This window comes from Phyllostomus hastatus, unplaced genomic scaffold, assembly GCF_019186645.2.
Source record: "Phyllostomus hastatus isolate PE091 unplaced genomic scaffold, TTU_PhHast_1.1 phas_contig_98, whole genome shotgun sequence".
NCBI lineage: Eukaryota > Metazoa > Chordata > Mammalia > Chiroptera > Phyllostomidae > Phyllostomus > Phyllostomus hastatus.
The window spans coordinates 10677898-10701945 of record NW_025333999.1 but is presented as its reverse complement, the minus strand read 5'-3'; the positions used below and the strand labels follow the sequence as shown (position 1 = coordinate 10701945).

General features: G+C 42.4%; 2 protein-coding genes across 2 annotated transcripts; both read left to right on the top strand.

Moving 5' to 3' along the window:
* The first annotated feature begins 455 nt into the window (after positions 1 to 455).
* STC1 (stanniocalcin 1) lies at positions 456 to 11857 on the top strand. The gene is made up of 4 exons (XM_045853252.1): positions 456 to 777; positions 2789 to 2931; positions 3614 to 3825; positions 10085 to 11857. Exons 1-4 carry the CDS (start codon positions 660 to 662, stop codon positions 10353 to 10355), a joined length of 744 nt encoding a protein of 247 aa, XP_045709208.1. The 5' UTR covers positions 456 to 659; the 3' UTR covers positions 10356 to 11857.
* A 229-nt stretch (positions 11858 to 12086) lies between these two features.
* On the top strand, positions 12087 to 20578 carry LOC123828590 (thymosin beta-4-like). Its single transcript, XM_045853637.1, has 2 exons — positions 12087 to 12106; positions 20395 to 20578. Exons 1-2 carry the CDS (start codon positions 12087 to 12089, stop codon positions 20576 to 20578), a joined length of 204 nt encoding a protein of 67 aa, XP_045709593.1.
* Positions 20579 to 24048: the final 3470 nt, after the last annotated feature.

Genomic DNA, 24048 nt, shown 5'->3' with positions numbered 1-24048 from the left:
ATGTGCTATTAAAATTAGAGTAAAACCACTATAACGGGGTTGAATGAAAACGCAGAGAGCACACTCCCCATCCTGCCCTCGCTGCCCATTCCCACCCCCCAGCTCATTTTTTTAAAAAGATGGATAGATTTCCAAAGCACCTTGCTGAGATTGTCCTATGATTTTCCTTTAGTTCAAGCAATACAAACTTATCCTTTAATTCTGTGAAAATAGCTTTTTCACACATCTATGCACACACAGTCACATACACATATGAAACATTGGCAGCAGGTACTTTTAATTTGCTGGAAAATATTTCTAAGAAGTCAAATAGCTCCAGCCCAATGAGCGTGCCCTCCGATTGGCTAGCCAGACCAGTTGAGGGACCTGATTGGTCGTTGATCCTAAGGACCGATAAGAACGGCTTATAAAACCCCTGGGTGCAGCTCCTGGGTCCCCAGTTTGCAAAAGCCAGAGGTGCAAGAAGCAGCGACTGCAGCCACAGCAGCAGCGGAAGCGTCAGCAGGAGCAGCATCAGCAGCAACCAAAAATCCTCATCAAATCCTCACCTAGGCTTTCAGCATATCCAGATCCACATCTTCCCTCAAGCCGGGAGAGGAAAAGAGGAAAGGGGGGGAGAAAAAAAAAAACCCAACAACTTAGCGGAAACTTCTCAGAGAATGCTCCAAAACTCAGCAGTGCTTCTGGTGCTGGTGATCAGTGCTTCTGCAACCCGTGAGGCGGAGCAGAATGATTCTGTGAGCTCCAGGAAATCCCGAGTGGCAGCTCAGAACTCAGGTAAGCGGCAAACCCAGGACCGGTTTCTCCCCCAAAGAGCTGTCCTCATTTGCCTCTCGCTTTTGCAACTGTGTCTGTGACTGCTGATCTTGATAATAAATGTGCTTCATGCCTGATGGCAATAAACTGCCGGTGTAATCCAATAGCCTTAGGAAGTGGAGCTCCTTTGTTTAATAAATTGCACGCAACTAACTAACGAAGAAGCTGGGCGCTGTGCTGAGGGTATTTCATTGCATAAGCCTAGCCTGATTGCCTGAAATCTGGCACGTACCCTCTTGGGGGGGAGGGGGCGGGGAAAGGCTTGAATGTTGGCATGCTTCAAAGCGCTCTCTATACTTTCCAGAAGCTGAAGCTGATCTTAAGGTGAGACATGATTTGGCTCATGCCCCTCTTTCTTCACCCATGAGACCCTATAACTTGACTTCCCCACCCCTTCAGAGAACACACCGAAAGCTCCCCCTGCAGGCTGATTTATGGAACCAGAGCCTCAAGTCTGACAAGCCCAGAGCATATTCAGAGAAAATCCTACACATCCCACCCCCAACATTGCTCCTTCTCTTCCTCCCGGTTCTCCCTTGGGCTCCATTCAGTCGTTCATTCAGCCCATGGCCAGCGAGCCTCTTGAAAAGGGCTATTTGTGAAATGTAGCAGCTGTTTCTTCAAGGGGAAGGTCTCACTCTGCCCCAACTCCTGAAGCAGTCAATTGTGTGTAAGGTTGGCCTTGCAAGGAAAAGAGTCCTTAGGACGCCGGCATTGACACTTCCGCCTTGTGACTTTGCTCCTCCGCCTTGCTGCTCATCTATTGCTGCCTTCGCTCCCCCAACTGTCAGCAAATATGGGATCGCAGGTGTCCAAACGCTGCAGACGACGCTCCCCTCGCTCCCCTCGCAAGAGCAGGTCCCTGCCGAGAGAAGGGCTTTGCTTCACTTCCTTTTGTACTTAGTTGCTATAGAGATGCAGTGATTCACAATTTGAGCTTGCCTAAAACAATAGGAACCCCAATGCATATTAAAACTGCTTAAAGCGAAGTTATAATTTGAACCCGTAGAAATATATAATTAGGGAAATGACTTGTAACATCCCAGAGGCTGCGGGTGGTGGGAGGGGGAGGGGGAACCTAACTGAACCATGCTTTTGATCTCGGAGGAGAATCCTACGGTACGAAGGCCGCAGATCATTTCTTGCAGAGCTGCCTGCCAGAACACCCCCCTTCTGTAGGAGAGAAATTACTTTTATGGGATCTTATCCAGAATGTAGAAAGCCTCATGCAAGTTCTTTGCGGTTTTCTTCCAGTCTTGCACAAGGGGTGCCTTGGCCTTTTTATTCCACACCTGTGTTTCTCTTTTCTTTAAAAAAAAAAAAAAACGGCTTTTACCATGAGAGACATTATATATACCTCTAAGCACTGTCCTGTGGTGGGGGGTTGGGGTGAAACAAGAACGGATCAGATTCCTTTCTGCCAATATGAAGGTAAGTTAAAAGCCCTAATTCGGAAGGGACTCCTGGCAAATTCTTCTCTGCTATTTAGACTAAAATTCCATCCTTATTACTCTGGAGTGCCTTTTCAGGAGCCAAATGGACTCCCTGGCCTTTCCACCTCCTCACCCTGAACCACCAGCCACCGCTCCTGCCTCCCGCGCGTTCAGGCTCTAAGTGGTGCCCCCTGGCTCTGCAGAGCTGCTCCCAGCTCTGTGCGTGCCCAGTCCAGCCTTCCTCTCCAGCCACCCAAACCGGGTGGCCGTGGTGAGACAAGAGTGTGTGTCTCAGAGGGAAAGCATAGTCCCTCTCCCACATGTGCCCTGGCTCTTCCAAGCCAGAGGCATCTGCCTGCCCCACCCTTTCTCATCCCACCCACCTCCCTGCTCTGAATGGGTCTATTTCCTGGCCCCATCACCGACATCTACAATAAGTTCTCCTGACCCCGAGTCCTTGAGTTTTTCCAGCAGACCAGCTTGACCCCTTGGGACCACCTCACTGTCTGACCCAGATCGGATGGCCTTGTCTCTTTCAGCTGAAGTGGTCCGCTGCCTCAACAGTGCGCTGCAGGTTGGCTGTGGGGCTTTCGCATGCCTGGAAAACTCCACCTGTGACACAGATGGGATGTATGACATCTGTAAATCCTTCTTGTACAGCGCTGCTAAATTCGACACTCAGGTAATAAGACCTTGAACTTTTACTCCCACTGGCTCCTGGTCTTTAACAGTGTGTTAGACTATTGTTCTTAGGAACCAGTCTTTTAGGGAACCAGCCCTCCCTCTTAGCCTCTCCACTCCAAATCCTCATCTCCAGTGTGTATACACACACACACACACACACACACACACACACACACACTTTAGGCCTGGATACATGTTGTGTATAAGACCCCCACCCAACCACCCTAAGACCCAGTTGTAACGTGCTGACAGAGGCTGTCTGACAAGGGAGGGATGATGAGCAGAAAACCTTTGCCTCTTCAAGAGGAAATAAAAATGTTCTTCTAACAAAGAAGTTATATGACCTAGCATACCAGCTTATGGTTTGAGTTATCAAAGTCTCAATCCCAAGAATACAAAGACATATCATGGCTATTTTTAAGCTGCAGGGTGGTTGTTTATGGTTTCTTTCTTTTTTTCTCTCTTGTCTCATTTCATTGCAATGGAGCTCCACTCTCAAGGTAGTCTCAGGGAGTAGGGACATTTTTCATCCTGGCCATGCATACAGTTTTCTCATTGCAAGGACATGCAGATGGCCATAGTACAGTGCCAAGAGCCCCCTTAAGTTCCACACATTGTATGCCCTGTCCTCTCTCGTCAGCTTGAGCTAAAGCTTTTCCTCCTACCCCTTTCCTTGGCAGGGAAAAGCATTTGTCAAAGAGAGCTTGAAGTGCATCGCCAATGGGGTCACCGCCAAGGTCTTCCTTGCCATCCGGAGGTGCTCCATTTTCCAGAGGATGATTGCTGAGGTGCAGGAGGAGTGCTATACCAAGCTGAACGTGTGCAGCATCGCCAAGCAGAACCCCGAGGCCATCACGGAAGTCGTCCAGCTGCCCAATCACTTCTCCAACAGGTATGAAATGAGTCCACTTTTTGCAGTGAAGGTGGAGGAGGGAGTGGCTGGCTGGCAGAGCCAGACACAGGAGGGGGGTTCAATTGCCACAGTCATGCTCTTATTTTAGCTTGCAGCCTTCCCAGCTTTTGCAGGAAAAATGTGTTTGTGATTGGTTGTGACAGCTCAAGCAGGCTGGGTTTATTTTTTTCTCTGTTATAGGAAAAGTCTTCCCGTGCAGCTAATAGAAAGCTTCATCTGCAGCATCCCTGCATACATTTTCATGGTCAGTTTCTTGTCATGAGCCTGAAGGGAATTATGAAGTTTATGGAAACAAGCTTTTGAGACATCAAATTTGGCTGAATGACTGTGCACAGTACAATTGGCCATTATAAAAACCCTGGTCAAATGTCATAATGCAGTCTTTTAAAGCTGCACACATTTTGAGTCTGCCCCAAGCTCAGTCAGGCATTTCATTAGGTGGCCCAGAGCAAGCCACCCCTTCTTGGGACTGCTGCTTCCTGGGTGAAGTGGCTGAACTGGACAACAACCATGTTCCCTTCCAGGCCAGGGTTACATCCCATTCCTCTAGACCGAGATTTCCTATAATGACATTCTGCTGACTGCCCTGATCACATGCTCATCCTAGTATTCTAATGCCACCCAAAGCCACTGTGCTGGTATTACCCCAGCATCATGTTTTTCTGTGGCCCTAACCCACTGTCCTCACCAGCTCAGAGTAAACACCTAGCACAGGTGATGGCTGACAACCTCATTGCATCACCTCGAAAGGCTCCCAGCAATACCTGGGCTTCCCCATCTGTGACCAAGTTAACAGAAGTGGTGATGGGGCTAGTGTGAAGGTATAGCAAGGGCAGTGCCAGCCCGCAGTCAAGTTCAGCTTACGGTGATGCTCCTGACCCTGAATTGAAATTTGACTCCCAGTCCCGAAGCACTATGATTCTTTGACTTTCCAACCAAATCCACACGTATTCACAAAGACCAGTCTTGTTTGTGTTACTCCGACCACCTGAGAGCTAATGCAGACTGACCCTGATTAATTTCCTAGCCATATTCTGCCACCCTTGTTCAGAAAGTGGCCACAGCCTGGTCCTTCAGGGGCTTCCTAGTGGTTTAGGCACGTCCGGAAAGGCACCTACAAGATGAGAAAAGCAGCTCTTCCTTGGGGAAAGTTTAAGCCCCCGACACTAAAACTTTGTAAAATGTCTGATTCACTTTGTCAGTACTCTTTAGAATCTGGTGTCCGTTTACAAACATTGTTTGTTCAGTCCTTGGAAGCCACTCTGTCATGGGTCCTAACTGATTTCCTCAAAACAAAAACTAGCATTTATCTCAAGTGGTCTGTCTCTCTATATCGACCTTGGTCTTAAAATTCTCCTAAGAAGATTCTTATTACATCTGGGGAGAAAAAAGAACCTGGTTAATTGCTGGAGACACCTTTCACCATAAAGAAGAGAAATACAGAATTCTTAGTCTGATGTGGGGCTACAAAGAAAGGATGTTATTTGTGTAGTAGCTGGGGGATAGGGGTATGTTAGCAGAGCCATTATTACAAGCTTAGATCATTAAGGATCTGGTGACAGTTCATGATCTATAATATGGCATGAAAGCCATTTTGAGGTGGTACTAACCTCTCTGTTTTAACTGAGACGGCATCTTCCATCATGAAGGGAGAGGTCTTTTAGAAAGGATGACTCAGACTCTGGACTGGTGATCCTGCCTGTCTAAGAAGAGGCTAGTACTCATTTTAGTCAGGCCATTATTACTTTCAATAAGTGTCTTCTCATCACCTTTAGAAAATGGTCACAAGGAGTCTTGTTATCTCTTACTGTAATCTTAGGGGAATCACAAATATTAGGAAAGTGGGAAAAAGTGGCCACCCCCTGGGAAACCAGAACCTTCCATGCAACTTTTACCTTTCTCCAATTATTTCACTTCCATGGGCTAATATTCCTGCTGAGAACTGGAGAGATTTCCGGTTCCATTCTGGGCTTGATTTGCTCTATTTAAGCTCCTCGCCCTCCTGAAACATCCTGCTTTCCCAGCCTCTGTCCCACCACAGATATACGCCAATGCACGCCAACTGGCACTGAACTGCAAAAGGAAGTAGTTACAGGTTCATTCCACTTTCCTGTGACTTATCTAGCCTGAGACTTGGGCCTGGGAGAATCCAAAAGCCTGTGACTGGACCAGAAGCCAGAACAGGGAAGTTTTCCATGAGCAAAATGTACTGAGAAGAGAAAGCATAGCTGGAGTGTCCCCTGGCTGAATTTGCAAACGACACTTCCAACCAGGAGGAAAGCAGGCAAAATTGATCAGGCAGGTTGAACAGTGGGAGACTTGGGAAGAGTTAGACCAATCCACATCCAGAGTGGGAAAACAGACAAAGCTTCCAGCTCTCTAGGGCACGGATAGGGAACAGGAAACAGAAGAATAATATTGATCAAGGGAAACAAAGGACTATTTATAAACCTCACACAGAACGTTCCTAGGCAGTATGTGTGTATTTGGGTAAGCATGGCTGAAACAGTAGCTATGGAGAATATCTGATCTTATTCTTTCACAAGAAAAAAAGTTAGCGATGGAATTTTTAAAGTAGGAAGGAAGAAATATGCTTTTAAAAGTCCCTCTAGGCAGGGTGGCCCAAACACTTAGCCTGCCAGGTCTTTGCAGCAGACCCCACCCCACCACCCCATAAAGATGAGGAAAGAAATCTTAAATAGTTCTAACTCTTCCTGCAAAGGATGGGCCGAAGACAGAGCTTCACTGTTTGTTTGTTTGTTGGTTTGTTTTTTAATTGTTTGGTTTATTGCTTATTTGTCTTTTTTGTTAAATTGAGAAGGAGCATATATGTCAAATCACTAGAAACATAGGATGTCACAGCTAAAGACGGCCATAGAGGTTATCTAGACTAACTGCCTCATTTCACTGATTAAAGAACAGAGGCTCAGAGAGGGGAGTGACCTGCTGAAGGTCACACAGCTGGAAAGTGACAGAGTTGGGCCTAGAACTCACATGGCCTTGAGCCAAGCTATTTGATTTCTACTTCAAAAATGGCAGCCAGGCTACATCCACAATCCAAAAATAGAAAACCAAGCAGAATTGAATAAATGTGCCCGGGGTGAGCAACAATTAGATTTGTGTACATTCTCTCCTCAAAGAGAAAACACAGCTTACTTGGTACAAGACAGTGCTCACTAAATATGTGACAATTGCTAAGGCAACTTTTACTGCAGACACAATATCTTCACTACTCTCACTTAGTGTTTATAGATAGGAAAGGTCTATCTCATTTACTCACACAATCCCAGAGGTCAATGCTTGATGCTAGCTCTTAATAGAGATGCCCAGGGTAAACCTACAGCCCACTCTGGCAAATGGAAAGGCTGACAGATTATTCCCCACACTTGGAGGAACTGCTAATGGAGCCATGAGCATCTTCTACTCCAGGGAGCTTCCTTAACCTGCCCTCATTGTGTTAATAAAGCTCCATGAGAGGAGATAAGGGTAGATTTGGGGGGAGTCACTAAGGGCAATCAGGCCAGCAAAGGCCATTGTCAAAAAACACCAAGTGCAGATGTTCCACCTAGGCTGGCAGAGAAAGCAACAGGGAAGGCAAAACCCTCAGAGAGGGAGAGTAGGTTTGACAAAGTTGGGCCAGAGCAACTCAGCTGGCCTCCAACAGGCCAGTCCAGCTACAGAAGTTGCATTTTCTTCCTGAAGTCAGACTTCTTCAACCAGACAAAAGCTTGCCATGTTGATCTAAGGAAAGACCATCTGCTCCAGCCTATTTGGGAGGTCATCTGGTGTGAATAGTTCTTTTTCGAAGTGGAAGGTTTAACTCTGAGTCATAAAGTCCATACTGGGGGGCAGGAAAGCAAGGTTCAGAAACCTCATTCTCTAGGATCTAATCACCCTGTGAACTGGACACAGAGGTCCAGGGGACCCATGACCTAGCAGAGCCCACAAACAAAGAGATGCCTGGGGATCTATATGGGTATGCAGACTTCTGAAGTTATTGGTACAAAGTAGCTCATCCTCAGTTTTTCCAAAACCATTTTTCTACCCACTTCCCCATCCAAGTGAGATCTGCTTTGACTCATGTGCTCTATATAGTTCCAAAGGGCTGGAAAATGTGTTTCTGTGCCAGAGAATCCCGATTTGAAAAACAGCTGCATATAACCCCTCTGCATGGGAAGGATGGGGCCAGGACTCTGTCTGAGACCCAGACAGGACACTTCTCTTTTGATCCCCAAATTCATTCTGCTCACTCACAGAAAAGTGACCGCTTTGCTTCATTACCCATATTCCACACTATTTACTGCTCATCCTTGAAAGGGCCTCTCTGGGGGGTTAAGTTATTCTGGAAAGATGCTTGATTCTATGTTCCATGAGGTGACATAAAAATAAATAGCTTTCTCTTCACAGAAGATCTTATGGCCCCAGTGACCCTCAGTTTCCTCTGAGGAAAGGGTCTCTCCACAGACACTCTGCAAATACCTGTCATCAGGACAGTCTCTTATTAGTGGACATGGAGCTAATGGGTTTTGACAACCACCTCAAAATAGAGCAAACACATCCCAACTCAAATTTGAACATACCTGGACTGTCTTTCTAAAGCACAGGATGAATCATTTATATGTTGTAAATATTAGACAGTATAACTCTTTCTGAGCCACGACATGTAGCTGCAGTGGTTGGGATGCCTGAAGAACTTGCACCAAAGATGAAGGTAATTTATACCCAGCACAGGATTTGGGGTAAAACTTACCAGACCTACAGATAATTTTTCTTGTGGCAATCACGCCTTATGGGAGAGAGTTATATTTTTAAAGCTTCATTGCCTCTGTGGCCACAAAATTAAATCAACACATCAACAGTGAATGGGCAGTATTGCCCTATGATGCTGGCACAAGAGGAATACAAAGAACAAGGACCCAAGCCCTGCTTTCAATAAGGTTAGAGTCTGATCAGGAAAACAAATACATCAAACGCTGACCTGTGTGATCCTAACCAAATATCTAAAAAATGTCAAAAAAAAGGGAAGAGGCCAGTTAAAGCTAAACTGGTGAGAGAAGGCTTCCTGGAATTATTGAAGCACGAACCATTAACAACCACTGATCTTTCCATTTACATGTCCTCATTGCCTGGGATTTGGCCCTCTCACTACAATATACCTTTCAAGAATTTTGACACTAAAGACAGGAGATTCCTTTAAAGATAGAAGTTCAGTCTGACTATGTACTCATATGCCCATATACCTGAACACATGCCAAGAAATGGGAAAATTGCAAAGAGGCATCAAAATAACCACAAATTTATGTGTAATAACTTTTTTACTTTTATTTTATTTTTATTAGATTTATTGGAGTGACATTGGTTAATAAAACTACATAGGTTTGTGGTGTACAATTTTAGAATACATCACTTGTATACTGTATTGTGTGTTTCATCACCCCAAGTCCAGTCTCCTTCCATTACCACTTATCTTCCCTTTACCCTCTTCTATCTTCCCCCAACCCCCTTCTTCTCTGGTATCACCATGCTGTTATCTGTATCTATGATGCTATTTTGTTTGCTTAGTTGAGTTTTTTTTTCCTTAATTCCTTCACTTTTGCAACAGCATGGGTGGACCTAGAGACCATGATTCTAAGTAAAATAAGCCAGTCAAAGAAAGACAAATACCATATGATCTTACTCATATAGAACAAAATAAACTAACAAAATCGAAACAGACTCATAGATAAAGAGACTGACAGCTGTCGGAGGGGAGGGAGGCCACAGGGTTGAGTGAGAAAGGTGAAGGGGTGTTCCATGACTATTAATATGTGTTGAGTGTCGGGCTCAGTTCATGATAGTTGACTTAAGTCCTGCTTCTACCACTCACCCAGTGTGTGATCTTCGAAAGTCACTTCAGCTGTCCTGCCTACAAAATAAGATGATAAAATAGTCACCAAATGATCCCTCCACTCCCATCTAGCTTTATAATTGTTTCTAAAGCTTTTAAACATTGCTGAAAGCCTACTATCCAAAGTCAAGTCCCTGAACCCTAAACACGGAGATATACCTGTCTTGCACTGTGTGGTGAATCCAGGAAGCACTCACACTAAGAAGATGGCACAAAAATCGGAAGCCACCTACTATCTATTTGGGTCCACCAGGTCTAGCCATTCAGGATGGCGTCGGCTGGGGCCCCACGCAAGCCTGGTCCCACCTGTTCTCACTGATGATGTGTCCCTTTTTCTCTTCCCCGCTGCAGATACTACAACAGACTCGTGCGCAGCCTCCTAGAGTGCGACGGGGATACTGTCAGCACTATCAGAGACAGCCTGATGGAGAAGATCGGGCCCAACATGGCCAGCCTCTTTCAAATCCTGCAGACGGATCACTGTGCCCAAACACAACCGCGAGCTGACTTCAACAGGAGGCGCACCAGTGAGCCCCAGAAGCTGAAAGTCCTCCTCAGGAACCTCCGAGGTGAGGTGGCCTCTCCCTCCCACACCAAACGCACCTCTCATGAGAGTGCATAACCCGGGAGAGGTGTGCACAACCTCACCAAACTAGCATCATTGAAGGGTGTTCACACACCAACTTTGAGTGTACTGTGCCTGCTTTGATTTTTTTTAAAGTAGTTCCTATTTTCTAGCCCCCTTAAAGAAAATTGCATGAAACTAGGCTTCTGTCACCAATAACCCAACATTCCGCCACGGCAGCATTCCCACAAACAGAATTCTGTGTGATCTCTCTGCCTCTCCTCAGGAGGAAAGACCCTCTTTGATTCCTTTCCTCTACCATGTTTTTTCCCAGCTCCCCTCAAAACTACCCTCAAACACACAATATTCATGTAATTCCCCGGTCATTGTAATTTGAAGATGTGGAGCCCTTTAGAATGGTTGCCCCAGTAGAGTTAGCTGATAAGAAGCAACTTAATTTAAATGCATGTCTTAAATGCTCATAAAGATGTTAAATGGAATTCGTGTTATGAATCTGTGCTGGCCATGGACGAATATGAATGTCATGTTTGAATTCTTGATCTCTCATGAGCTAGTGTCTTAATGGTCTTGATCCTCCAATGTCTAATTTCCTTTCCGACACATTTACCAAATTGCTCAAGCCTGGCCCTCCCCACAGGCTTTGAGCCTGCCTCTTCTTGCATCTAATGAAAAACAAAAAGCTAACATCTTTATGTACTGTAACTGCTCAGAGCTTTAAAAGTATCTTTAACAATTGTCTTAAAACCAGAGAATCTTAAGGTCTAACTGTGGAATATAAATAGCTGAAAACTAATGTACTGTACATAAATTTCCAGAGGACTCTGCTTAAACAAAGCAGTATATAATAACTTTATTGCATATAGATTTAGTTTTGTAACTTAGCTTTATTTTTCTTTTCCTGGGAATGGAATAACTATCTCACTTCCAGATATCCACATAATAAATGCTCCTTGTGGCCTTTTTTATAACTAAGGGGGTAGAAGTAGTTTTAGTCAACATCAAAACTTAAGATGGGCCTGTATGAGATAGGAAAAACCCACAGGTTTATCTGAAGGACCCCAGGTAAGATGTTAATCTCCCAGCCCACCTCAACCCAGAGGCTACTCTTGACTTAGGCCTATCCTGAAACAGCTCTGTCACATCCAACTGGGAATGACAGGAACCAAAAAGAGCATCCCTTTGGCTTGGACCACTAAGAGTGCAATAAGGCCTACTATACCTTGGGACGTGGCAGTTCTTGACTCGCCACCTTTCATCAGTGCCTGGTACTCTGGCAAACTGATGACTGGGTGGGAGACTTTCCATGAAATCGAACAGGAATGAGTCAAGGAGCCTTTGGGTCTTTAGTTTGGGGGACTTGGGGCTGAGGGGGTGAAAATAACCCTGGGCTGTCCAGCCTTAATAGACTTCTCTTACATTTTTGTCCTGTAGCACGCTGCCTGCCAAAGTAGTCCTGGCAGCTGGGCCATCTCTATAGGATTACAAAAGGAAAAGAGAAAGAAAGAGGAAGGAAGGAAGGAAAGAAGGAAGGAAGGAAGGAAGGAAGGAAGGAAGGAAGGAAGGAAGGAAGGGAGGGAGGGAGGGAGGGAGGGAGGAAGGGAGGAAAGAAGGAGAGAGAGAGAGGAAGGAAGGAGGGAGGAAGGAGGAAGGAAGGAAGGAAGGAAGGAAGGAAGGAAGGAAGGAAGGAAGGAAGGAAGGAAGGAAGGAAGGAAGGAAGGGGGAAAAATGAGCTGGTGGTTGGATCATTTCTGCCGTGATGTTTACAAGATGGCGACCACCAAAGCCAAGTGATTAACCTATCTATGAACAACAGTAGTTTCTCAGGGTCACTGTCCTTGAACCCAACAGTCCATTATGAGCATCACTGCCCACCAAGGTCAATATTGACAGAGGAGGAGGGAGCAGGGGTAGGACTGTAGGGCCACTCCAAACTCGCTTAGGTAGAAACTATTGGTGCTTGACTCTCACTAGGCTAAACTCAAGATTTGATCAAATCGAGTAATAGGGATCCTGGTGGGAGGAAGGAGGGCACATATCCAGAAAAATGAAAAGCAATACAACTTTACCATAAAGCCTTTAAAACCAGTACCGTGCTGCTCAAGGACCAAGAGCGACTGCAGCAGACCCAGCAGCAGCAGCACAAGCATTGCTGCCTTTGTCCCCACACAGCCTCTAAGCGTGCTGACATCAGATTGTTAAGAGCATTTTTATACTCAGAACTGCCCTATCCCCAGGTCCCCAAACATATGGACACTGCCTTAGCCTCTTGGAAATCAGGTAGACCGTACTCTAAGTTGACTCTCCCCCTCCCTCCTTTCCTCCCCCACCCCCCAGCCCCAGGCAAGGCTGACTCCTCCCAACCAGAAAAGCTCTTCAAGTGTGTGTGCTGTGTCTATTTCGCAAACCCACGAAACCAGGACCCCAATGAGACAAGTAGTACATGAGTATTCCTAGCAAAATTCTCTCTTACTTCAGTCCCGAAGATTCTCTTTTTTGCTGTGACCTCTTCACACCGTGGTAATCCTCCTTTTCTCCCCACAGTGATATTTATATATGTATCTCTAATACATATGTCTACACATCCAAAAAGAAGCAGTTCTCACAATGTTGCTAGTTTTTTGCTTCTCTTTCCCCATCCCACCCCTCAAATGCCCCCAAACCTCCCAAGCTTCATCTTGTGTTCCCTGCACAGAGTGATTCGGGCTGACCTAGACCAGTTTGCATGATTCTTCTCTCGTGATTTGGTTGCACTTTAGACATTTTTGTGCCATTATATTTGCATTATGTATTTATAATTTAAATGATATTTAGGTTTTTGGCTGAGTACTGGAATAAACAGTGAGCATATCTGGTATATGTCATTATTTATTGTTAAATTACATTTTTAAGCTCCATGTGCATATAAAGGTTATGAACATATCATGGTAATGACAGATGCAAGTTATTTTATTTGCTTATTTTTATAATTAAAGATGCCATAGCATAATATGAAACCTTTGGTGAATTCCTTCTGAGATAAAAATGCTAATAAAGTGTTACATTTTATTGTTTTTCCCCCAATGTCTTTGATTGTTATTCTTTAAAAACTTCTTGAATGAGACTTTCTGAACATGAAGTTAATGGCCAATTTGTTTCTTAGAAGTCATTCATTGACCCTAATCTAAAGCATAAATATGTAAATGAATATTATTTAAAATCACTGTTTTCCCAATTTACTTAAAATCATTTAGTGGCTCCCATTACCTTCAGAGTAAAACTGCAACCCAGATTCTTTCTGCTCTCAGAAAAAGCTGTATGGCCTAAACTCTGCTCAGCTCCCCACCTCAGGATTTGCCTTCCCTCCCAGTTAATGAACTCTACCCTCCAGCTGTTGGTTCTGGAAAGGATTCACTCCCCCTCCTTACAGGCCTACATGGAGGTTGCTCTCACTCTCTAGAGGACCTTGTCCTGCACCCTTCACCAGACTGGAAGTGCCTTTGCTTGTTCACCAATGCATTCTTTGCACCAAAACAGCACCCAGTATGCAGCATACCCTGAATACTTTAAAGGAATGATTCAGAAAGAGTTGAAAGAGGGGACAATTGAATCACTGTGACAAAGGATGCAGATAGCTCAGTGATGACGAAGGTCCAGCTCTAGGGTCAGACTTCTGGGATTTGAATTCTGGCTCTGCCACTGTTTACTGATGATGTCAGATATACTTAATCTCAAAATACATCAGTTCAGTTTCTTCCTCTGTAAAATGAGGATGATAATAACCTTCCAGAATGCTATTAGAAGGAGATAAAATAAGCAAAGTGCTTACAACATGTCCAATAAGCTATAATGCTCAATAAGTGTTGGCTGTTATCATCATCACAAGTAGAGGGGATGAGAACAAAAGAAGGGGAATGGAGAAAGATTTATGGATGAATGACATTTTGTTGGGTCTTAAAGGACAGTCACAAATTCAGTCTCAGCAAATCAGGGGAGGGGAATCCTCTGGTATAGTTTTTTCAGGTAGTATATTTTTTTTAATGAGTGGCTTTATTAGCAGATTAATTAGTGGCTCATAATTGGATGGATGGATTTCTCCATATTTTAAATTCAACTGGGGACATTTTTCTCAGTATCAATCATTTCTAGCTCCAAACTGCAATTTCCCAAGTTCAGGTATGCACAGGACAGGTAACGAACACTACAAGAGATGTCACTCTGAAGCCCAAAATGTGTTGCACTTGCTTTTGTCTGACCTAGCCAAGGAAAGAGACTACATTTATTTCATTAAGATCCTTCAGCCTCATCTTAATCTATGTCTCTTTATACACAAGATATTGACAGCAACACAATTATAGTGGGGGATTTTAACACACCACTATCAAAAATGGACAGGTCTTCCAAACAAAATATCAACAAAGATATTGTGGCATTGAACAATACCCTAGATGAAATGGATTTAACTGATATATACAGAACCCTCCATCCCAAAGAAGTTAAATACATAGTCTTTTCAAATGTACACGGAACATTTTCAAAGATAGACCACATGATAGGACACAAAACAAGCCTCAACAATTTCAAGAAAATTGAAATTATACCAAGCATTGTCTCAGATCACAGGGACTGAAGCTAGAAACCAACCCCAAGGGAAAAAAAAAACACAAAACACTCAAAATCATGGGGATTGAATAGCTTGCTATTAAACAATGAATGGGTCAAGAATGAAATTAGGGAAGAAATCAAAAGATTTCTGGAAACAAATGAAAATGAACTCACAATAACTCAAAACTCATGGGACACAATGAAGACAGTCCTGAGAGGGAAGTTCATAGCAATACAGGCATACCTAAAAAAAATAGAAATTTTTCAAACAAACAACCTAACCCTATGTCTACAAGAACTCGAGGAACAACAACAAAGACAGCCCAGAGCAAGCAGAAGGAAGGAAATAACCAAGATCAGAGCAGAATTAAATGACATAGAGACTAAAAGCACAATTCTAAGGATCGATGAATCCAAGAGCTGGTTCTTTGAAAAGATAAACAAAATCAACAAGCCTTTAAGCAGACTCATCAAGAAAAAAAGAGAGAAGACCCAAATAAACACAATCAGAAATGAAAGAAGAGAGATTACAACAGATACCACAGAAATACAAAGGATTGTAAGAAATTACTATAGAGTAATTATGCCAAGAAATTTGAAAATCTAGGTGAGATGGACAAATTTCTAGAAAAATATAATTTTCCAAAACTCAATGAAGAAGAAGCAGAAAGCCTGAACAGACTAATAACAGCAAATGAAATTGAAGCAGTAATCAAAAAAATCCCAACACACAAAAGCCCTGGACCAGATGGTATCACAAGAGAATTCTACAAAGCATTTAAGGAAGAGCTAACCCCTATCCTTCACAGACTATTCCAAAAAAATCCAAAATGATGGAAGACTCCCAAACTCTTTTTATGAGGCCAAAATCATCCTAATTCCAAAACCGGATAAAGACACAATGAAGAAAGAAAACTTCAGGCCAATATCGCTGATGAACATTGATGCTAAAATCCTCAACAAAATACTGGCAAACCGCATCCAACAATACATTAAAAACGTCATACACCGTAACCAAGTGGGGTTCATTCCAGGGATACAAGGATGGTACAATATTCGCAAATCAGTAAATGTAATACATCACATAAACAAAAGCAAAGACAAAAACCGCATGATCATATCAATAGATGCAGAGAAAGCATTTGATAAGGTACAGCACCCATTTATGATAAAAACACTCTGCAAAGTGGGAATAGAGGGAGCATTCCTCAACATAATAAAGGCCATATATGAGAGACCTATAGCCAACATCATACTCAATGGGCAAAAACTAAAATCTTTTCCACTAAAATCAGGAAAAGACAAGGCTTTCCACTTTCACCACTTCTATTCAATATAGTACTGGAAGTTTTAGCCACAGCAATCAGACAAGAAAAAAACATAAAATGCATCCAAATTGGAAAGGAGGAAACAAAACTGTCACTGTTTGCAGATGACATGATAGTGGACATAGAAAATCCTATAGACTCCACCAAAATAACTGCTTGACCTAATAAATGAATTTGGCAAAACAGCGGAATACAAAGTCAATATCCAGAAATCAAAGTCATTTCTGTACACCACGAATGAACAGCAGAAGCAGAAATCAAGAAAAAAATCCCAGTTGAAATAGCAAAAAGAAAAATGAAATACCTAGGAATAAACCTAACCAAAGAGGTAAAAGACCTGTATTCAGAAAACCACATAACACTGAGGAAAGAAATCAAGGAAGACACAAACAAATGGAAACATATACTGTGTTCATGGGTTGGAAGAATTAATATCATCAACATGCCCATACTACCCAAAGCAATTTACACATTCAATGCAATACCTATTAAAGTACCAATGACTTATTTCACAGACATAGAACAAACACTTCAAAAATTTATATGGAACCATAAATGACCTAGAATAGCTGCTGCAATTTTGAGAAAGAAGAGTAAAGTAGGAGGGATCACAATACCTGACACTAAACTATACTACAAGGTCACTGTAATCAAAACAGCCTGGTACTGGCATAAAAACAGGCTCATGGACCAATGGAACAGAACAGAGAGTCCAGAAATAAACCCAAGTCTCTATGGCCAATTAATATTTAACAAAGGAGGCAGCATCATAAAATGGAGTAAAAATAGCCTCTTCAACAAATGGTGTTAGGAGAACTGGACAGCTACCTGCAACAAAATGAAACTTGAGCACCAATTTACACCTTATACAAAAATAAATTCAAGGTGGATAAAAGACTTAAATATAAAACATGACACCATTAAAGTCCTAGAGGAGAATGTAGGTAGGAAAATCTCAGATATTTCACGCAGAAACTTTTTTACTGACATGTCCCCTAGAGCAAGGAACATAAAGGAAAGAATAAACAAATAGGACCTCATCAAAATAAAAAGCTTCTGCACAGCTAAAGAAAACAGTATCAAAATAAAAAGAGAACCAACTGTATGGGAAAACATATTTGCCAATGATATCTCAGACAAGGGTTTAATCTCCAAAATATATAAAGAACTTACACGACTACACTCTAAGAAGACAAGCAACCAAATTAAAAAATGGGCCAAGGACTTGAACAGACACTTCTCCAAGGAGGACATACAGAGGATCCAAAGACACATGAAACGATGTTCAATATCGCTAGCTATCAGAGAGATGCAAATTAAAACCACGAGATACCACTTCACACCAGTCAGAATGGCCAACATAAACAAAGCAACAAACAACAAGTGTTGGAGAAGTTATGGAGAAAAGGGGACCCTAGTGCATTGTTGGTGGGACTGCAGACTGGTACAACCACCATGGAAAACAGTATGGAACTTCCTCAGAAAATTAAAAATGGATTTGCCTTTTGACCCAGCAATTCCACTGCTGGGACTATATCCTAAGAATACTAAAACACCAATCCAAAAGAACCTTTGCACCCCAATGTTCATAGCAGCAATAGCTAAGTGCTGGAAGCAACCTAGATGCCCATCAGTAAATGAATGGATCAAAAAACTATGGTACATTTACACAATGGAATTCTATGCAGCAGAAAGAAAGAAGGAGCTCCTACCCTTTGCAACAGCATGGATGGAGCTGGAAAGCATTATGCTAAGTGAAATAAGCCAGACAGTGAAAGACAAATACCATATGATCTCACCCTCAACAGGAACCTAAACAACAAAAGAAAGAAACAAGCAAAATATAACCAAAGACACTGAAATAAAGAACAGACTGACAGAGTTCAGAGGGGAGAGGAGAGGGATTTTCAGGGGAATTTCAGGGGAAAAGGGGAAGGGTTTACAGGAATGAGTATAAAGGACACATGGATAAAAACTAGGGGAAGGTGGAAATGGGAGGGAAGAGGGGAGGGCTGGGTGAGTGGGTTGGGAATGGGAGGAAAAGATAGAAAATTGTACTGCAACAACAATTTAAATAAAATTTAAAAATAAATTAAAATAAAAGTAAAGAAAATAAAGAAAAACACATTCATGGGAATGCTTTACTCAGGGCTCAAACCCTTAGTCCTTCCTCAGCCCCACCCCACATGGGCACCTGGAATCAGCAGGCACATACCAGCAGGGCTGTGTGTGGTTTACTCCACCAGCAATTTTTTTCCAGCTTCCAGTATCATTTATTTTTCCCAGAATCTAGATACAGTTAACTGTAGCAAGATAGTGCTCAATAGTATTTAAGCCTCATTTCAGGTTCTTTAAACTAGCTCAGCATTTATAAATGTGAATTTTATATCAGACCAGTTAAATATGTTGAATATTACTCTTTCCTGAAACTGGCACAATTCTGTAATCTTATATCCAAAATTCCTTCCAACTGCAATGTCCTTTCCCTTAGAGCTAGCTCTCAGGATCATTTATTTGCACTGCACCAGTTCTTTAACCTTACTCCAGCCTCCAAGCCTTTGACCCTTCTATATCCTCCTGATCTTTCAAACCCTTCCTATCACCATCCTCTCCCTGCCTAGCCTTGAACCCATGGTTAAGCACTTCAACCATGTAATTGCATTGCTCTCAAATAGCGTGCCCCATCAATCTTCTGTCATACTCAACTGGAAAAATCCCAACCCTGGAGTCTGCCTTCTCAGTCAGAGGAAATAAATCATAAAGCCATACACAGATCTGGTGTGACTTAAAATCTGTCAGCTTTAAGTTCATCAGGACCCCCAGTGCTGCCTGGGGATCTTCTTATCCATCCTTGTTCAGCTCCCTTTTCTGCTATCCATAGCAATGATTAAAACCTTCTCCAATGCATTCAAACTTCTCACCCTACCCCCTCTAATGCCCAGAAGAAAATCTTGCCTACCACCGTCAGAACAGAAACCATTCCATGGAAACTCCCTCGATACTCTATCCACACCTATTCTTTTTTATTTTTCTTGCCACAGAAGGTACAGAATTTCTTGTACTGCCTCAGAATAATGAATCCTCTTGAGTTCTGCATCCCAATCATTCCCCCATAGTGAAGGGTTTCAGGTCCTCAGGTGTGTTGCCACATCAGCATAGCTCTCTCCCTCTCTGCTTCCTCTCTGAGTCATCATCCCTGGTGTGTCAGCTGACACGCTATCTTTCCCATCCCTTCACAATCAATCTTCTTTAAAGAGACATCTGCATTTATTTCCTGCATTTCTTCACCTTCCATTCACTCTTTAATTCTTTAGACTCTGGCATCCACTTCACTGAAATGACTCTGCACTAGGTGAAAGCACCTCTTCTTGTTAAATCCAAAATTCTTATCTTATGTGATTGATCTGCACCATTTAGCACCAATGAACACCTGTCCTCCTTAAAAGACCTTCCATGACAATGCTTTTTCTTTTTATAAATGCTCCATCTCAGTCTCTATGTCCCTTCCCATCCCTTAAATACCAGAGTTCCTCAGCTTTCTGTCCTGGCCCCTCTTTCCTTCTCTCACTACCTATTCTTTGTTGGAAGTACCATCTACCCCAAGATTGCAATTCTTGTTTATGAGTTAATACAAGGTGGGGACTCCAAAAAAACCACAATTATCTTCTGGAGAGTGTGCCTCTTGTGGTACAGGCTTACCCCACTAGGTGAGTGTTCTAGGAATCGATCTGTATCAGTGTACCATCTGGCATTGTTGTGAGAGGTTGCATTCAGCTTCAGTGATTTTTTTTGCAGACTCTTTCAACACGTTTGGCCCACTTCATGAGGGGTGATTTACACCACACTGAGTGTTCAGCAGTTTTTGACCAAAAATGGCATGACCCCCAGGGCCCTACCCCTATTCACCTGATCTTACCACAAGTGACTTTTTTTGTTTGTTTTCCCAGATGAAAAAGTCCCCAAAGGGAAATGTTTTGCTGATGTGGAAGAGGTGAAACAAAAAAAACAGCAGACGCACAAAAAGGCATCAAAATCAACAAGTTCAAAAACTATTTTTGAGCAGTAGAAAAAACTTCTCAATAGTGTATTGCATCAAATGGAGAGTACTTTGAAGGAGCCTAAAGTTTAAATATGTAAGAATAGATTCGGCAGTGGTCACTGAGCAGGTTGGGTTCTTCTCTCATTTGTGTGCCTCCCTTGGCTTCCTCAGCAACCAAGTCTGATAAAGCTGATATGGCCAAGATTGAGAAATTCGATAAGTCAAAAATGAAGAAGACAGAAAAGCAAAAGAAAAATCCACTGCCTTCCAAAGAAATGGCTGAACAGGAGAAGCAAGCAGGCAAATCATAATGAGGCCCACACTGCCAATACGCACTGTACATTCCACAAGCATTGCCGACTTATTTTACTTCTTTTAGCTGTTTAACTTTGTAAGCTGCAAAGAGGTTGGATCAGTTTAAATGACTGCGCTGCCCCTTTTCACATCAGAACTACTGACAATGAAGCCCGAACCTGCCTCTCCCATCTGCCACTCTAGATAGCAAGGAAGGAAAAGAACTTTCATGTTGGTGAAGGAAGAAGCTGGTGGGACAACAATGAAATCTAGAGTAAAGTAAAGCTGGTCCAAGGTGCCCTGCAGGCTGCAAAATGCAGTTTAATCAAAGTGCCATTTTTTTGTTAAAATAAGTTTAATTTTTTTGCAGACTCTTTCAACACGTTTGCAATTTTTTAATGTGCAAATAAAGAGTTTTAAAACCTGAAAAAAATATATATATATATAAAAGAATAAATACACAAATTTTTATAGATAAATTCTGGGGGCTTGGGGCCCCCACTCATAACTCCAAACCTCTGTACTTTCCTTGAAAACTCTACTGAGCTGCCCCCATATCCAACTTACATCCAACTGGATACTCCCACTGTGATGTACTATAGCCACCGTAGATATCCAAATATAACATATCCAAAACTGAATTCTTGAAACTCTTTCATTCTTCTCAAAGACACAGGTTCCTCTCCTGTGTTCCCAAACTCATTGAATGGCATCTCCATCCACCCAAAATACAGGTGCCATCTCTGCCCCCTCTCTCTTTAGCCCTGTCAGCAAATAATAACCATTGATTCCCACTAATTATCTCTCTAATCTGTCTATTCATTCACATTCATATTACTACTACCTTGGTTTGAACCCCCTTTTGAAGAGCCCCTAAACTCTCAGATTCTGGGAATACCCTGCCTTTGCCTCAAAACCCATTCCCTACTTTGGGACCAGAAGACAATTTCCAGAGAGTAAATCTGATTCTGTCACTCCACTGCTTGCAGACCATCAAGGGCAACTCTGAGACATCAGGAAAAGATGCATGCTGCTTGGTAGGTAATATGAGATGGCTAGGTAATCTGGCCACCTCTTATTTTTCAGCCTCATCTCTTGCTAGCCTATTTAGCCCCTACCCTTCCCCTCACTGTGAACTCCAGTCATGCAGGTTGTACAATTTCACACATTTACCTTGCTTCCTTGGCCTTTGTTAATGTTGTTGTATTAATCCTGCAATAATACTTTCTTAGTACTATTCTATCACACACAGGCACACAATACATATTTCCATGTCTGGCTAACTGCTATTCATCCTTTGGGACACAGTGAAATTATCACTTCCTCCAAAAAGCCTTCTATGATTACCTAAGACTGAGTTAGGTATTCTCTCTACTGTTTTCAAAGCACCTGGTACCTACTTCTCTACTAGAGAATTTAAATTGCCTGTTGACATGGTCTCTTTCCCTCACTGGGCTACATGCTCTTTGAGAGTCAGGTCAGTGTCTGGTTTCAAAACTTATGATTACTGTACGGCACAGTGCCTGGCACATAATAGGCACTACATACTTGTTTGATTTAAGTGAATAAGAGCATGTCATAGTTAAATTAATTAAAATGTGGCCATTCTCTTTCCAGAAGGTTTTGTTTGGGACAACAGCAAAGCACATGGGAGACACACATTGCTCCTAGCATCTACCAGAATAAACACTCTGGGAGGAGAAGTGGCAGAGGGAATGAGAAAGCCAGTTCCAAAAGGGCAGACACAACAGATTATTGAAGATGAAAGAGGTTTAAGACATGTACATTTTCACTCATCTAACTGTAAAGATTTTGTAAATAATAGTTTCCAGTGCTGATCAGCATTTGAAAAAAAAACAAAACTGTCAAACACTATTGTTAGGAATACAAAGCAGAGTACCTGTGGGGAAATATTCTATCAATACCTGTATAATGCTTGAAAGTTTTGCAAAGCCTTTAAACTATGAATTCCACATACAGAAATGTAGTATAAGAAAATATTCATATATAATATTTTACTGCAGAGATATTTATCACCAAAACTTTTCTGTTACATAATAAACAGAAATTATATATACAATAGATTGATTCAAGAAATTGCAGCAAAATAATATTTAGTCATTAAAAAGGATAAAAAACAAAAAATAAAAAGGATACAAAGAAAAAGGTTTAAAATATGAGTGAAAAAAGTATAGCAAAATATATATACAGTAGGATCTCATTTTTATAAAAATATTTACATATATGTATATATACACATATATCTATGTTTATATGAAACTAAAAGGTTACACAGTTCCAGCCAAGATGGAGGCACAGGTAGAAATCCTTCACTTCCTCGCACAACCAAAAAGAGGATAACAACCAATCTAAAATCAATAAACAACCAGAAGCACCAGAAAATCAAACTTCATGGAACTCCACAACCAAGGAATTAAAGAAAAAAATCAACCAGAACAACCAGACCAGTAAGGCAGACCCCTCTGACAGCAGGGGACTCAGAAAAACTGTGGGGAGGCAGTGGGGTGGGGCTGACTGCCGAGCTTGGCAGAACTTTTGGAGGTGGGGGGACACTGACTTAAGGGGAAAACTGAGACTCAGAGCTGACTGTGGGCTACAGCTGGGGTTGCCACAGTGGGAGATACTTCTAGTCTGACTCGAGAGTCTGTTGGAAAGTGTGCTAAAGATGAGCAGGAGAGCTACATTGCTCCCTCTCTGGCCCCTCCCCCACAGGCAGGGCAGTAAAGAGGGTTACCCTGCCCCCATGAATACCTAAGCCCCACCCCTTACAACTTATCAGGTGTACCAAGACAAAGAAATACGGCCCAAATGAAAGAACACAGCAAAACCTCAGAACTAAGCAATGAGGACATTGCCAACCTAAATGATGGCGAATTTAAAGCCCTGGTAATCAAAGAACTGATTGAGCTTCATCAAAAAATGAAAGAACAAATGAAAGATACCCAAAATGAAATAAAACAAAATTTTCAGGGAACCAACAGTGACAAGAAGGAAACCAGGATTCAAAGCAACAATTTGGAACAAAAGGAAGAAATAAACATCCAATTGGATCAGAACAAAGAAACAAGAATCCAAAAAAACGAAGAGAGGCTGAGGACTCTCTGGGACAATCTGAATGTTCCAATATCTGGATTATAGGGGTGCCAGAAGGAGAAGAACAGCAGTAAGAAACTGAAAACTTATTTGAAGAAATAATGAAGGAAAACTTCCCCAATCTGGCAAAGGAAATAGACTTCCAGGAAGTCCAGGAAGCCCAGAGAGTCCCAAAGAAGTTGGACCCAAAGAGGAACACACCAAGGCACATCATCATTAAGTTACCCAAGTTAAAGACAAAGAGAAAATCCTAAGAGCAGCAAGAGAAAAGAAGACAGTTACCTACAAAGGAGTTCCCATAAGGCTATCAGCTGATTTCTCCAAAGAAATCTTACAGGCAAGAAGGGGCTGGAAAGAAATATTCCAAGTCATA